The following is a 13,130-nucleotide window of genomic DNA, read 5'->3' on the forward strand; positions in this document are numbered from 1 at the left end:
CTACTACTACTACTACTAATAATAATAAATAATACTAACAATAATAATAATAATAATAATAATAATAATAATAATAATAATAATAATAATAATAATAATAATAATAATAATAATTAATAAATAAATAAAAAATGTTTTATTTGAAGGAAAAATCCCTCTTTACTTGAACTGGTGACTATGCAACCACCAGACTATGCAACCACCAGAATTTGTCCCCCCCCATGCAACAATAAAACACACTGCAAAAATTACCCTATTTTTTGTTCATTTTATTAAAACATTTTCATTTATAATATGACAAATATTCAGGCTGGCCTATGTTTACTTTATTATCAAACCATAAAATAGTCACCTACTGTCCAGCACAACTGAATAAGTACAACTGTATTAAGAGTATTACATTTAACTCAAAACAAAAAAAGGGGGTTGGTACATGAAAAATCAACATATTCATCTTTTTTAGATGCTGCAGTTACATTACATTTAATCTGGACCGAAAGAGTTTAATTAAAAATCAGGATGTACAGGTGAGTTCAACTGATTTGTTCTTGCGATATCATTGTCAACAGACCCTTCACTGTGGAATTTTAATTAAGTGATGATTAAGCGATGTTACCCCTCTATATAATACCAGACAAGTATCACAATACTATATATGGCAAAGAGTACAGAAAATTGATTAATATTGTAAAGTTATTGAGCAGTAGTAGAATACCGAAGCAAGATGTTTTACTGATATTCCCTTACCTTGTTCTTTAAAATTAGTACAAATCTTATTTTTTACAATTCATTGTCTCAAACATAATGTTTGCCATGTTTGGACTATAAAGCGTGATATTTACAATACAGTACTATGATACTTAAAAATTGCTAGTCTCACAAATATCATAAGGGCCTCGCAGCAAAGACAACCCTTGGCATGGGAACAAGAATCGTGTCTGTTTTTGGCACAAGTATCATCCTACTCTACAGGGAGTGCAGCTTTACAAACGTAAACAACATGTCGCATTTTTTTTGTGTTGTGTATCCCTCCCTTAGGAATGCCAAGCGTACTGCTATTTTCTTCCCTCTGCTGTTTGACCATACCATGAGGGACAAAGTTTTAAAAAGGAGTGAGAGACAACTGGGAAAGTTTCCAGAACATGGAAGGGCATCAGTAGTCATAAGCTGCAAGAAAGAAACAGAAGAGCGGTTATCCACATCGGCCTGAGTTCACGAGGAAGAGGAGCATGCAATCCACTTTTATATATAGAGAGAGAGAGAGAGGTTGAAATCCAGATGGGAGGTATCATGCAGGCATGCAATCACACCAAGGTGGTCTTACTTTCTATTGTGAGGATGCAGGTACTTGCTGCTGTGCCTCTGCTGTTCACAGCCTTGCACATGTACTCTCCCTCGTCTTCTGGGAAGGTCTCCGGCAGGTAGAGGCAGTACGTCTCTCCTCTCTCTATATACTGATAGTCCTCACAGTCCTGGAGCATCTCTCCCTCAAACCACCAGGTCACCTCCGGCTTGGGCTCTCCGGTGATCTTAACGGTGAACCGAACTGGCTCCGAGTCCACCACTGATTGATTTTTAAGGGGCTTTTTAAACCACGGAGCCCCCGATCTGGCATGATCCTCCTCATCTTCATAGGCCGCAGAGCCGTTGATGATGCTACCCTCGTCCTCCACATCATCCTCCTTCTTCTGCAAACAGATGACAAAAAGAAAATCACAAACTGTTGCCAGGGTCAAAGCGACCTTAAACCAAACTCTTGCTATGCTGTCATGCGTAAGGAACCATCTTGCATTTATGGTAATGGACATGGAAGATTTACTTTTTGGAGGGCAGCATCAATCTCCTGCTGCTCAAACTGCATCCTCTGCAGCTTCTGCTCCTCTATCCTCCTCCTCTCCTCGTCCTCTCTGGCTTTGGCCATTTGTTGAAATCGGGCTTTCATATCCACCTTCTGTTTGAATGGTGACTCTTCGGCCTTCGCTGGAGTTGTTTGTTTTTCCTCATCCTCCTGAAAAACACTTCAATTATTATATGTGATATTATGATATTCCTCCATTGATATATAAAAAAAGGGGACAATGTTTTGTAATTTTATCAAATCAAACTCACAAAAGTTGTTTGTGGCATCTTGAATTATTGATCTCTTGTTGAAAAATTCTTGCCCCTGTATACCGTGTGTATTCTCTTACCTCCTGGAACCTCTCAGCTTCTCTCTCTTTAATTTCATCATCAACGGCCTTCCTCCGTGCTCTCTCCATCTCAATCTTTTTCTGAATGTCCTCTTCAGTCAGCTGTTTGATCTTCTCAAATTTAGACTTGAGGTCCTTAGCCTGGATGGAGCCAGTCCTCTTGAGCTTGGTCAGTTCTTCATACTCTTTGCTTACAACATCTGAGCTTTCATTCACTACATCCTGTGAGATACAGTAGAAGCCCATTTATTTGTTTGCATAGTTGTGAGAACACGTAAATGATGGAAACAAGTGACCACAATGTGGACTGAAAACAATATGACTTTACAGTTGTCATTGCATTAAGATATCTCAAGGTTGAGTGTATAGAAATTCAAATGTCAGCACCCTACTGTATTCTCAAGCATAAATGGCTGATAGATTTAAACAGTGTGTGTTTTCATCTGTTCCAAACTGACCTCGCCCATCTCTTGTCTGAGTTGTTCAAATTCCTGCTTCTCCTGCTCCATTTTCTTTTTGCGCTCCTCTGCCTTGCGTCTCCTCTCAGCTTCCTCCTTCTCTTTCAGTAGCTCTTCAAAGTTCATCTCCAGTTTTCTAGGGTGCAGTGCTTCCTGAGATTCACTCTTCACCATCCCTTCTTCCTCATCTTGTACCTTTAAACAGAAGTACACACAAAGGAAGATGTTTCTGTATGGGAGTAAAGTTTTATGTCCATAATAGAGCAAAACAACAAACAAAAGTCCAATTACTTACCCGGCATTAAATAATGTGATAAACGCAGCAAATACTAAGCAGGAGCAATTCTTATTGTTGCACATAGCATTTAAAAACAACGTGCATCACCATCATCATCATAGAGCTTTGTGCCCTTGTGCTCATAGGGAATACATTTATGATAGAATAGTGTATCTTGTTTCCTCATATTTCTTTGTGAAAAATATACATTTGAAATTGAAAATATCTTACTGTTTCATCTCCATATGCAGACATTTCCTGATCCAGGCCAGAGCTCTTAAAGAAATAATTTGGACAAGGGAACAGAGGTGCAGTGTACCATTTGAGTTGATCAGATTAATATACAGTACATTAAATCCTCATCCTCAATTAGAATCAGAATTCAATTATAGAGATCACATTTAGAGTCAGTCAGTGTGAAAAGTTACAGTAACTGATATTTGTTTATAATGACATACATAAAGTGTAAGTAGGTCTATTTGCTATTTGTTGTTTAATTTTCATGTATGTGTTTTGGGACAATTTAATGTTTTGTTTTAATGCAGGTTTCAGGGAAAGCTCAGCAGCAGCAAATTAAGTCAAAGGCTGCATCACCAAAAACGAACATGTTCTGTTAATATAAATACATGCAGAGTATAACTTTTGGGTGATGTAAACTTACCATGTTCTTTCGGGCTTCGGCAAAGAGCCTCTTCTCCTCTTCCAGTCTCTTCTTGGCCTCCTCTTCTGCCCTCTTCTGCTCGTCCTCTCTTCTCTGGCGTTCCAGATCCTCAAAACTGGCGCATATCTTCCCGGGCTTACTGCCCTCCAGGTTCAGTAAGGCCATCAGCCCCTCGTCATCCTCATCTACAAGCTGAGTAAGACCACAGCACAGTAAACTTTGAGTACTGTAGATAAAAAGTGGCTAGCTGTTCCCTCTGTTTCCAGTGTTTATGCTAAGCTAAGCTAACTGGCTGCTATCTTATCTTTAGCATACAGATATTACGGTGGCATCAATCATCTCATCTAACGCTCCATCTTGAAAGTGAATAAGTGTATTTCCCGTAATGTGTAACTATTCTTTCAAGGCTATATCAGATCTAAGATGCATTTAAATTACAATGACATACCATAATATTCCATGTTTGGAAACTGAGATGTCTACACTGCAAGAGGACATTTTATAATCTAAGAAAGCTTTTTGAGTTCACTTAATTTTTCATATTTATTTTTTATTTTTACTTAGCCTATGGGAAGCATACTGACCATGCTCTTCCTGGCTTCAGCGAAAGCTCTTCTCTCCTCCACCATTCGTCTCTTGTACTCTTCCTCTGCTTTCTTGCGCTCTTCTTCTACCCTCTGCCGTTCCAGCTCTTCAAAGCTCAGCCTCAGTTTTCCAGGTCGGAACTCCTCCTTGTCTTCCTGAGCTGGCTGAGTGTCCTCCACATCTTCTCCCTGATAACACACAAACGTCTAATGTCTGAGGCAATCACAACAGAAATTATATTTTTCTGATACCACTGCTTGTCAGTATCAGGATGCAAGGGGAAAAAATGAATATTATACATGTATTGAGTTGTGAAGTTGAATGTTATGTTTTGAAGATTTGTTTACCATTCCCAGCCTGGCCTCCTCAAAAGCTTTCTTCTCGTCTATCAGGCGGCGCTTGGCTTCCTCCTCAGCCTGCTTCCTCCTGTGCTCCTGCCTCTCCTTCTCCAGCTCCTCAAATGTCATCTTCAGCTTTCCAGGAGTCACCTGCGCCTTCTCTGAAGGCTTCTCCTCCTCATCCTAAATCCAAATGAGAGTGAGAATACATTGTTTAACTGTGATCCACATACTGTAGGTGGTTGTAAAAAATCTTATTTAACCCTTGTGTTGTCTTCCATTCGAGCATGTACTTGTCGTTCTGAAAATCAACACACGTTTTCATCTCTTTTATCGACACTTTTTTCAATGTTTTTGGCTCTTTTTTTTAACGTTAACGCTTCTTTTCACTACCATTTATAAACACCACTAACACCAACTTATTACCAGTTTTACACTCATTTTTGGAATTCATGGTCACTCAGTACACCTCATTTATAGGAAATTATACCTAATTCTTGAGTTAAAAAGCAGAAATTATGAATTATTTAGACTCATATTAAAGATGTCAACGTTCAGTGTGGTTTTGAATTATAAAACACCCAAAAGTCAATGAAAGTAGAGATCCTATCTTTTGTTGCACTTGTGACGCGAGATGTGTGGAATCATCCAAATTAGGTAGTTAAAAAGAAACCCATATTTCTGATATAGACATTTTGAAAAATAACAGAAGGGTTAATGTTAACAATAATGTTTCTTTCCTCATGTCCCTACCTCCTGTTGAACAACCGAGCGTCGCTTGGCATCCCTGAAGGAGCGTCTGTTTTCATCGTACCGTCTCTTCTTCTCTTCCTCGGCCTTCTTCTTCACTTCCTCCTCGCGATTCTTCTCCATGTCTTCAAAGTTCAGCTTGATTCTGCCCGGAGGTCGGGATGACTTCGCTGGAACCACTCGTACCAGGATTGTGTCATCTCCATCCTAAAAGGTGTTTGATAATGTAGGATTGTCATAGGTATTACAAAAAATTAAATTAAATGAATGATGAACAGTTGACAGGTTGACAGTGGTGGAAAGTAACTTAGTAGTACTGTACTTATGCACAATTCTGAGGTTTTTCTGCTGAGGTTTTTCTACTTTACTTGAGTATTTCCATACTTACTTTTGATAATTTAAGTACATTTAGCTGATAATACAGTACTTCTTTATTTCTTTTTAAGGGGGATTTTCTCAGCATGTATTATTGTAATGGAGTTTATTTTACATAAACTTATATGGATCATTTTAATTAAATAATAGATCTGAATACTTTTTCAACCACGTGAGCTCTTGTACACAGCATGACACACTAACTGTTCAGTGGTAGAGGGAAAAACAAATACAGGTCAATCGCAGTACACACACACACACACACACACACACACACACACACACGCACACAGACTAGAAATAAGAGCATGTGAGTGGATAGGGAGCAACTCTATTGGCCTAATGTTGCCATTTGCAGTAGGTCAGAGTATGGTTGTCAGTCTAAGATAGCAGAGTCTAATTTAGTCACAGTAAGGAGGTCTAGAGCTAATTTAGTCACTGGGAGGTGTGGGAAACAGTTGCCAGTCATGCTGTCTACACCTGGCAGCGCTGTCGTGTGCTGTTCCAGTTGTTTCTAGATCATCAAGTCAGTTCTTCTTTACATTCAGACAGGATCCTTTTAATTGTGAGGCATTACCCCGTTTCTGAAAAGGATCTAAAGCATTATTCTGGTTTTTCATATAAGTGGCAACAAAGAAAATAGTAATGGGGCAAGCTATAAAATGGGGGAGTGATTCACTTTACAGACAGGTAGGAAATACACATAAAAAGCCCTCTAGTAAATGTAATTGTAGATGAGTCACCTTTTTAGAAGGAAGGGTTTGTAGGGAATGGTGTTGCTGACAGCGATCACTTTATCTATTATTATAATATTATATCTATTATTCATTTTTAGTTTTAGATTTTTGTTATTTAGCTTCTTTTTCTTCTGCGAGTTTTATTGAAATTGAGCAGTTTCTTTTTAGGAAAAGCTTCTGAAAAACAATAATTGCTTGTAATTTTAAAAGAACCGACTAAACTAAATACCTGCTTACAACTATGTCTCCATTTGCCCGATAATTATTATATAGTTCTTTAGAGGAAAACATCCAACAAAAGACCAAGAGACCCATAAAATAAAGCGTTTTATTTCCCAGCATTAGGATTTTAAAATGCTGTTTCAAAGCCCTCTTACACCTAACGGGAATACAATTCTGGTGGACAAATACGAATAGGAGGTCCAAAAACTGTGAAATCAACATAAATAATATCTTAGTTTTTAATTATAGAATTATTTTTAATTGTCGTTACTAAAACCCTTAAATTCCCCCAATAAATACAAATGACATGTCCTCACAGTCCTCAGTGTACAGTTGTAGTTACGGCCCTGATCATTACGGATGATGATAAAGGCATAGTAGTAAAGATGTATTCTCAATCAAAAACTAAATAAAATCACTACTTTGACAACAGTGTCCTGTGTCCAGATTTTTGTAGAGCTGTTGAACATTTACGGCCTTGTTAACGCTAGACTGTTCTCGCTGTACAGAGCAGAATTAGGGCAAAGAAGAAGCAGGTAATTGCCTGTAATTGCCCATCTGGCACAGGAATACTTACGTAACCATTCCCAAGAACTACACTGTCTAAAGGTACAATAGGCCTTCACTCTGTTCTGTAGAAATTGGAAATATTCACTTGATCTACATTACATCATTTTCCAATCTACCTCAAGTCTTACACAGTAAGATATAATAACTAATTTACCACGTTACCAAGTTCACATGCTGGTCATGTCAACAATGCAACTGGTGGTTTCAGACCTATATCCAGCCTCTGCCAACTGTTTGGATCTCAAATGCCACTTAAAATAACTCATCCGAGTGGCAGCTGAGGATTACCTGAATCATTACACATACAAGTATGCCGTTCTCATCAGAAAAGGCAGTGCTGCCTGAACCGCATGTAGACATGCTGTCCTAGTGAGCGGTGCAACCCTGTACAAGAAATTCAGCCAAGGATTACTTACCTCAGCTGCTTTCTGAGCCAATTCTTTCTTTATTTTGGCTTTTTCCATGTTGTCCTGGGCTTCCCTCTTCTTCCGCTCTTCTTCCATTCTCTTCCTTTCTTCCTCTGCTCTTTGTTTTTCCATTACTGCAAACTTCCCCTTCACACTACCTAAGGATTTCACAGGACACAAGACAACACAAGCCTTCAGCATCCTTTTTCCTTCCAGATCCCTCGCCAAATATCCATCTTCCCTACTCTTTGCATCCCTTTGTGTGTCTTACCTGTGATTTTGGGGACGTAGGATTTTTCTACCTTTGCTGGCTTCACCTCTTCTTCCTCATCACTGGAAGCGAGCAGTTCTTTTATCTGTGGCGGATCAGATAGAGAGCAGTGGGGAGGTTACGGTTTAGCTGGGATCATCTCCTTTGCCACTCAGAAGCCATGCTGGTCCCAGCAAAAACAAGAGCCTAATCCCTGCTAATAGCTGGGTCATGTGACCTGCAGATGGGCCTCTGATTGGGCCCGGTGTTGTTGCACAGGCAGGAGATGAGCATAGGTGCTCGAGCCCGGCCAGCTATGGCACGGCTGTACACAGGGAGGTTGTTCTGTCTGAGTATCAGTGATTATCCACTCACATAACACCGTATCACTGCGTTTATTTTACCACAGTCAATCTCAAAGTCTTAAATCTTGATCTCTGACATTCCCCTTTTATTTTCACACATGTAGCTTTTCATATACATGTATAGTGTATATATATTGAGGTTTAGTTTTGAGAATTGTTAATTCATACATATTCACCATTATTATTGTTGTTTGTTTTTTACATTTGTAAAAAATAAAATACAGTTCAATTCATTATACCATTTTGTCATGGCTTAATATTAGATAAGTGGAAAAAATGTGTATGTCTCGTGCATAATTTTATACTAGATTATAATTCATTATGTTTTATCATTGATTAATCTGTCTATTGTTTTACAATTAGTTGATTTATCGATTAGTCCAGTAATGCCAGAATTTAGTGAAAAATGCTCATTATAATTTCACAGAGCCCAAAGTGATGTCTTCAAATGTCTTGCTTTACTCTGACCAATAGTCCAATAACCCAAAGATATTCAGTTTACAGTGATATAAATCAGAGAAAAATCATCTTATATGAGAAGCTGGAGTTTTGTGTGTGCAGTTTTCCCTTGAAAATTGAAAAGAAACTGACGCAGCAGCACTATTGTATTGTCTTTTTTTTCTCTACACGTTCTTCTTCCTTTCAAAACTTGGTGCCTACAAATACCCACAATGCAACTTGACCACTAACAGCCGATAGATTCTCTACAGCCAAGTTATACTAGTAGGGAAAAATCATTTGGGAAGTGTAAAATTTGAGTTCCCTTTCATTTTCAATTATTCGACTCTTTGATTAATTGACTAAATGTTTCAGCACTAATTTACATGCATTTTCCTGTAAATGTGTATCTTTGGTACGTGTAAAATTTGGAATCTGGATAATGATGCTTGGCTGCACAACATGTGTTTAGAATTATGGAGATTCCGTTGGAGGACCAGTGGGGTTCAGTCCTTTAGTATTCCTTGTGCACATCATTGGGGTTAAAATGACCATCTTTTGAAGTCAAGCACAAACCAAAGTTGAATATTACGTGAATTAATAATTGTATGAACAGGTAATACTATAAATGGGTTAATTCTATAAAACACTGTGTGGTGTATAAAAGACAGTGAATTCTCACTCCAACTGGCAGCCGTGTCAAACCCCCTTCATGCCCCATCATGCCATGCAGGTCACGGTCGGAGGTTAGTGGAGTTATCTGTCTTTGACCTGCTGCTTCCTGCGACTCCACTCTCTCTCCTTGATGTATTGCTCCTTCCTTTTCTGCTGCTCGTTCATGTTCCTCTGCCTGCTGCGCTCCTCCCTGGCCTTCTGCATGGCCTCAAACTTGCCTGTCACTTCCCCCTTGTCTTTGTTCAGGTTTGGAACGTAGCTTCTAGCCACCGGCTTTCTGGATCGGAGGAGTTTCTGTGGTTTAACAGTGAGAGAGGGACAATTATTTGTGCAGCAGGGGTAGGTGGTCTCTGTGAAGGGAAATATCCATATGGCCAAGAATCACATCGTCCACAAAAATGTATTTCATCACTTGTGATCTTAAATTCTATACTCACCTCTTTCTTTAGTGCCAGATCCGAAATACTCTGGTCTTTATTTGTGTCAAGTTCTGCATCCTCTTTTGTCTCTGTGTCCTGTTCTTCACCATTAACAGCTTCTGAGCTTTCATTTTTCTCATCGGCTGTGTCCTTCTTCTTGTGATCCGCACCGTTCATGTGTGTCTTGTTGTCAGTCTCAATACTTTCTTCATCATTCTTGTAGCAAGGCTCTTTGTTTTCTATATGTGAAGTCTCCTCACTTTTCTCCTCAGCTGTGTCGTTGTCTTGTTCATCAACCACCACATCGTCTTCCTCATGTGTCATATGATCTTCCTTGTTTTCTGCATCGCTCATGTTGAGTTCACTTTCATTTGTGACATCGTCCATGTCGTGTGCGACTACAGCCGCAATCTGCGCCACCTCAGTCATGTTTGCACCACAATGACAAGTTGACAAACAGGCTCTGTATAGATGTTACCTGCAAAGCAAAGGAGGAGGATTCAAATGTTAACTTTCTTATTGCATTATGCACACGCGATCTACACATCACAAAGCTTAAGTATGTAGAAAAGATTCACTTCTTTTAGCAAAACGTTGACCAATTTATTAATTAAATATTTTGGTGAATCTTTCAGCGATCCATATTTTTATTGTTGTTGTAAATTTGTATTGTGTTAAAATGACAATGACCTTATTTTTTTCATTTTAACTGTTATTTATACTGTTATATAATATCAGGCAACCAGTTTACAGCCATTTCAAAGGCAAGATCCTCTACTTTGCCTTATGAATTTATTATTATATAATAACATTATTTTCCTAGTCGGATTTAAAAGTGCAACAGGCCCTTATTGACTACAAAATTAGGGGCAAAGAAAGCTGCTCCACTTCCCAGTATGTTAAGAAAGAGAGCACTGGAAGCTTGACCTCTATTTATAGCCCACTTGCGGGTCCAGGGCATGTGATCATGGCTATTTCTGAATAGTGATAGGCAGTTGGACAGAGCTCAAGTTGGCACCCACATGTCGCCCTACAGACCCTTGACAAAATGGCCAGACAAAGAGCTAGGCAACGGGATAATAGGAGAGCTGTTTGGACTGTTAGTCATCCAACACCAAAGTCTGTGGCTGTTTGTCAGTGTAATCAAATACCTTTTATATTCTATGAAGATCACAGATATTATGACACTGATCAGGAAGTTGACAATTTTTCTGTTGAATGGAATACAAGTGGAAATGTAGATGTTACCACAGTGTATCTAATATTTCCCACATCACAGATTTTTTTTATTTCTTATCAGTCTATTCAGTTACACTTAATCCACCTGGAAGTGTGACCACAGTGTGTGGTCAACTTAAAATTCCCAGCCCATTGAGACTCAAAAGTCTTCTAACCAGTATACATTTTATTTGTATTTTCCGATTTAACACAGTTGCATTATTGTTTCGTTCCACACGTATGGGACTACGTTTTTGGTGTCAGAATAACATCAGAAATGCTAATTTATAAGTAAGCCAGTAAAATAAAATTAGGATTTCATATGGCTTATGTTTTGTGTCTTCATTGCTTCATTCTGAAAGGTTGCTTGTTGATTAGGATATATTAATTATGATAATTTTGATTCCAATCTCAATCCCAGTAACAAGGAGGTGAATGTCAGAAGGCCGACAGAAACACAAACTGACAACTGTTTCAGATAGGCTACTCACCTTCCATTTTCAAACTGAAGCCTGTGGAAATGTTTCTTCTGCTGTGCATTAATAACAAACACACATTTTGGACTCAGAATATACAACCAAGTCATCTTTCTTAATTCTTTATTCTTTCTGACTCGAAGGATATTAACTTTCTGTTTGGGCGGATGTTGAAAATGTTACCTACTTGGTGTAAAATATTTATCTGTTGGTTATAAAAGAACTCTTTCATAAATCTTCATATCTTTAAATCAACACTGAACTAAACAAAAATCCAGTTACAGGACAAACTTTAGGTTTGGGTGGTGATGTCCTATTTCTGTAGCCTACTCAGCTGGCACAATATATCATGACAGTCACACACGTTTGACACATGCAGATATATTAATGTGATATGATATATCTATCATTCTAATTATTACAGCCTATCATAATTAGTGTGTTCTGTTCCTGTATGCCTGATCACATACATAGGCTATTGTGGACTTGGATGAACTTTTACTACAAACTGTAACTGTAGCCTAACTAACCACAATATTTTTTATTTTAAAAGAGGTTGATTTACACTTTAAGATAGGCTATCTGATGTAAGTTATGTGTGCCTAAATTGAGATGATCTGTTTAAGACAACTTTTCGTTAAACTCATGTAGCTTTGACCTTGCTACATAATGATGAACAAAGTTGTACGGCTTTACAAACCTCCTCTTACAACATGTTGTTATCTATTCAAATGGGGGTTTACCTCTTTAGCGTGCCGGCGCTCCTGTTTTTGACTAAAATCCTTTAGATCGATATAAACCAGAAGAAGTGAAACGCAGGTCAATCCGAGATGCGACCACCGGGTTCATCAACTCGACTGGCTGCTGGTTGTGTGTCGGTGAGCAGTTTCCTTAAAAGTACCGTTACTTTCTACCGGATACTACATTCCGCGCGCGCCTACCGCAGGTTCAGCTGTTGCCTCGTGTGCCCGCGCGCACGCACACACACACACACACACACACACACACACACACGTACACACACGTACACACACACGCACACGCACGCACACGCACACACACACACACACACACACACACACACACACACACACACACACACACACACACACAGTCTCATCCAGATCATTTGCAGTCGCAGCTGTATAAATACTGTTAATAATTGTCCTTACAAATCACTAACAATTTTGTAAGGACAATAAGGGCCTACAGTATTGTTGTGTTTTAATGGTTAATTTGCAATGATTTAACTGTGTTTATTTTAATATCAGGTTATTGACTAATGAGGTGGTCGTATATTCTCTGATATGACTTCAATATCTCCATGATAGCCATCATGCAGGCTGATAGTGTCTGCAATTATGAATAGTCTATGGCTGTAGCTAGCAGGGAGTTTACAGTGACCATAATACTTCCTACAGTATCACTGTGTAATTCCTATAAGATAATAGGTTTGTTGTTTAGTTGTAGAGGATTACTGTGTATGCTCTAATTTAGGGCAGTATTTGTATGCAGAAACAAGTGTCTAACTGCTTTATCTGTTGTTTATACCCTAACCTATATGCCAGGCTTGCATCATGCAACATTTCCTGTTTTTATATTATTGTTACAGCTAATTTTGTCTGGTTAATTGTCATGTTTTTTTTTATTTTTTTATCTTACACATTCTTTAAAAAATGGACTACCAAGATAAGAAGACATTATCCTTATCTGCTTGTTG

The 13,130-nt window shown here is 38.5% G+C and overlaps 1 protein-coding gene across 3 annotated transcripts; it reads right to left on the reverse strand.

Moving 5' to 3' along the window:
* Positions 1–248: 248 nt before the first annotated feature.
* On the reverse strand, positions 249–12,299 carry nexn (nexilin (F actin binding protein)). 3 transcript variants are annotated; one of them, XM_028588034.1, is made up of 15 exons: positions 12,154–12,299; positions 9,735–10,194; positions 9,394–9,591; positions 7,841–7,925; positions 7,579–7,727; positions 5,262–5,465; positions 4,518–4,691; positions 4,170–4,358; positions 3,586–3,777; positions 3,156–3,200; positions 2,648–2,842; positions 2,190–2,411; positions 1,820–2,008; positions 1,325–1,688; positions 249–1,167 (listed from the first exon to the last, which is right to left on the reverse strand). In XM_028588034.1, exons 2-15 carry the CDS (start codon positions 10,143–10,145, stop codon positions 1,154–1,156), a joined length of 2,631 nt encoding a protein of 876 aa, XP_028443835.1. In that variant the 5' UTR covers positions 10,146–10,194; positions 12,154–12,299; the 3' UTR covers positions 249–1,153. The 3 variants fall into 3 exon arrangements, with proteins under 3 accessions (XP_028443835.1, XP_028443834.1, XP_028443836.1); XM_028588033.1 differs by lacking the exon at positions 249–1,167 and having other exon boundaries at positions 1,189–1,688; XM_028588035.1 differs by lacking the exons at positions 249–1,167; positions 3,156–3,200 and having other exon boundaries at positions 1,190–1,688.
* Positions 12,300–13,130: the final 831 nt, after the last annotated feature.

The sequence above is a fragment of the Perca flavescens genome, chromosome 9 (genome assembly GCF_004354835.1).
Source record: "Perca flavescens isolate YP-PL-M2 chromosome 9, PFLA_1.0, whole genome shotgun sequence".
In the NCBI taxonomy this organism is placed as follows: domain Eukaryota; kingdom Metazoa; phylum Chordata; class Actinopteri; order Perciformes; family Percidae; genus Perca; species Perca flavescens.

Excerpts from the sequence above, each read along its gene's own strand:
- nexn (XM_028588033.1), bottom strand. The coding sequence starts at position 10,145 with ATGACTGAGGTGGCGCAGATTGCGGCTGTAGTCGCACACGACATGGAC. Across the intron at positions 7,926-9,393 it reads GGAGTCGCAGGAAGCAGCAG|ATAAAAGAACTGCTCGCTTC; the intron begins GTCAAAGACAGA and ends GATCCGCCACAG. Across the intron at positions 4,692-5,261 it reads GCTCGGTTGTTCAACAGGAG|GATGAGGAGGAGAAGCCTTC; the intron begins GTAGGGACATGA and ends ATTTGGATTTAG.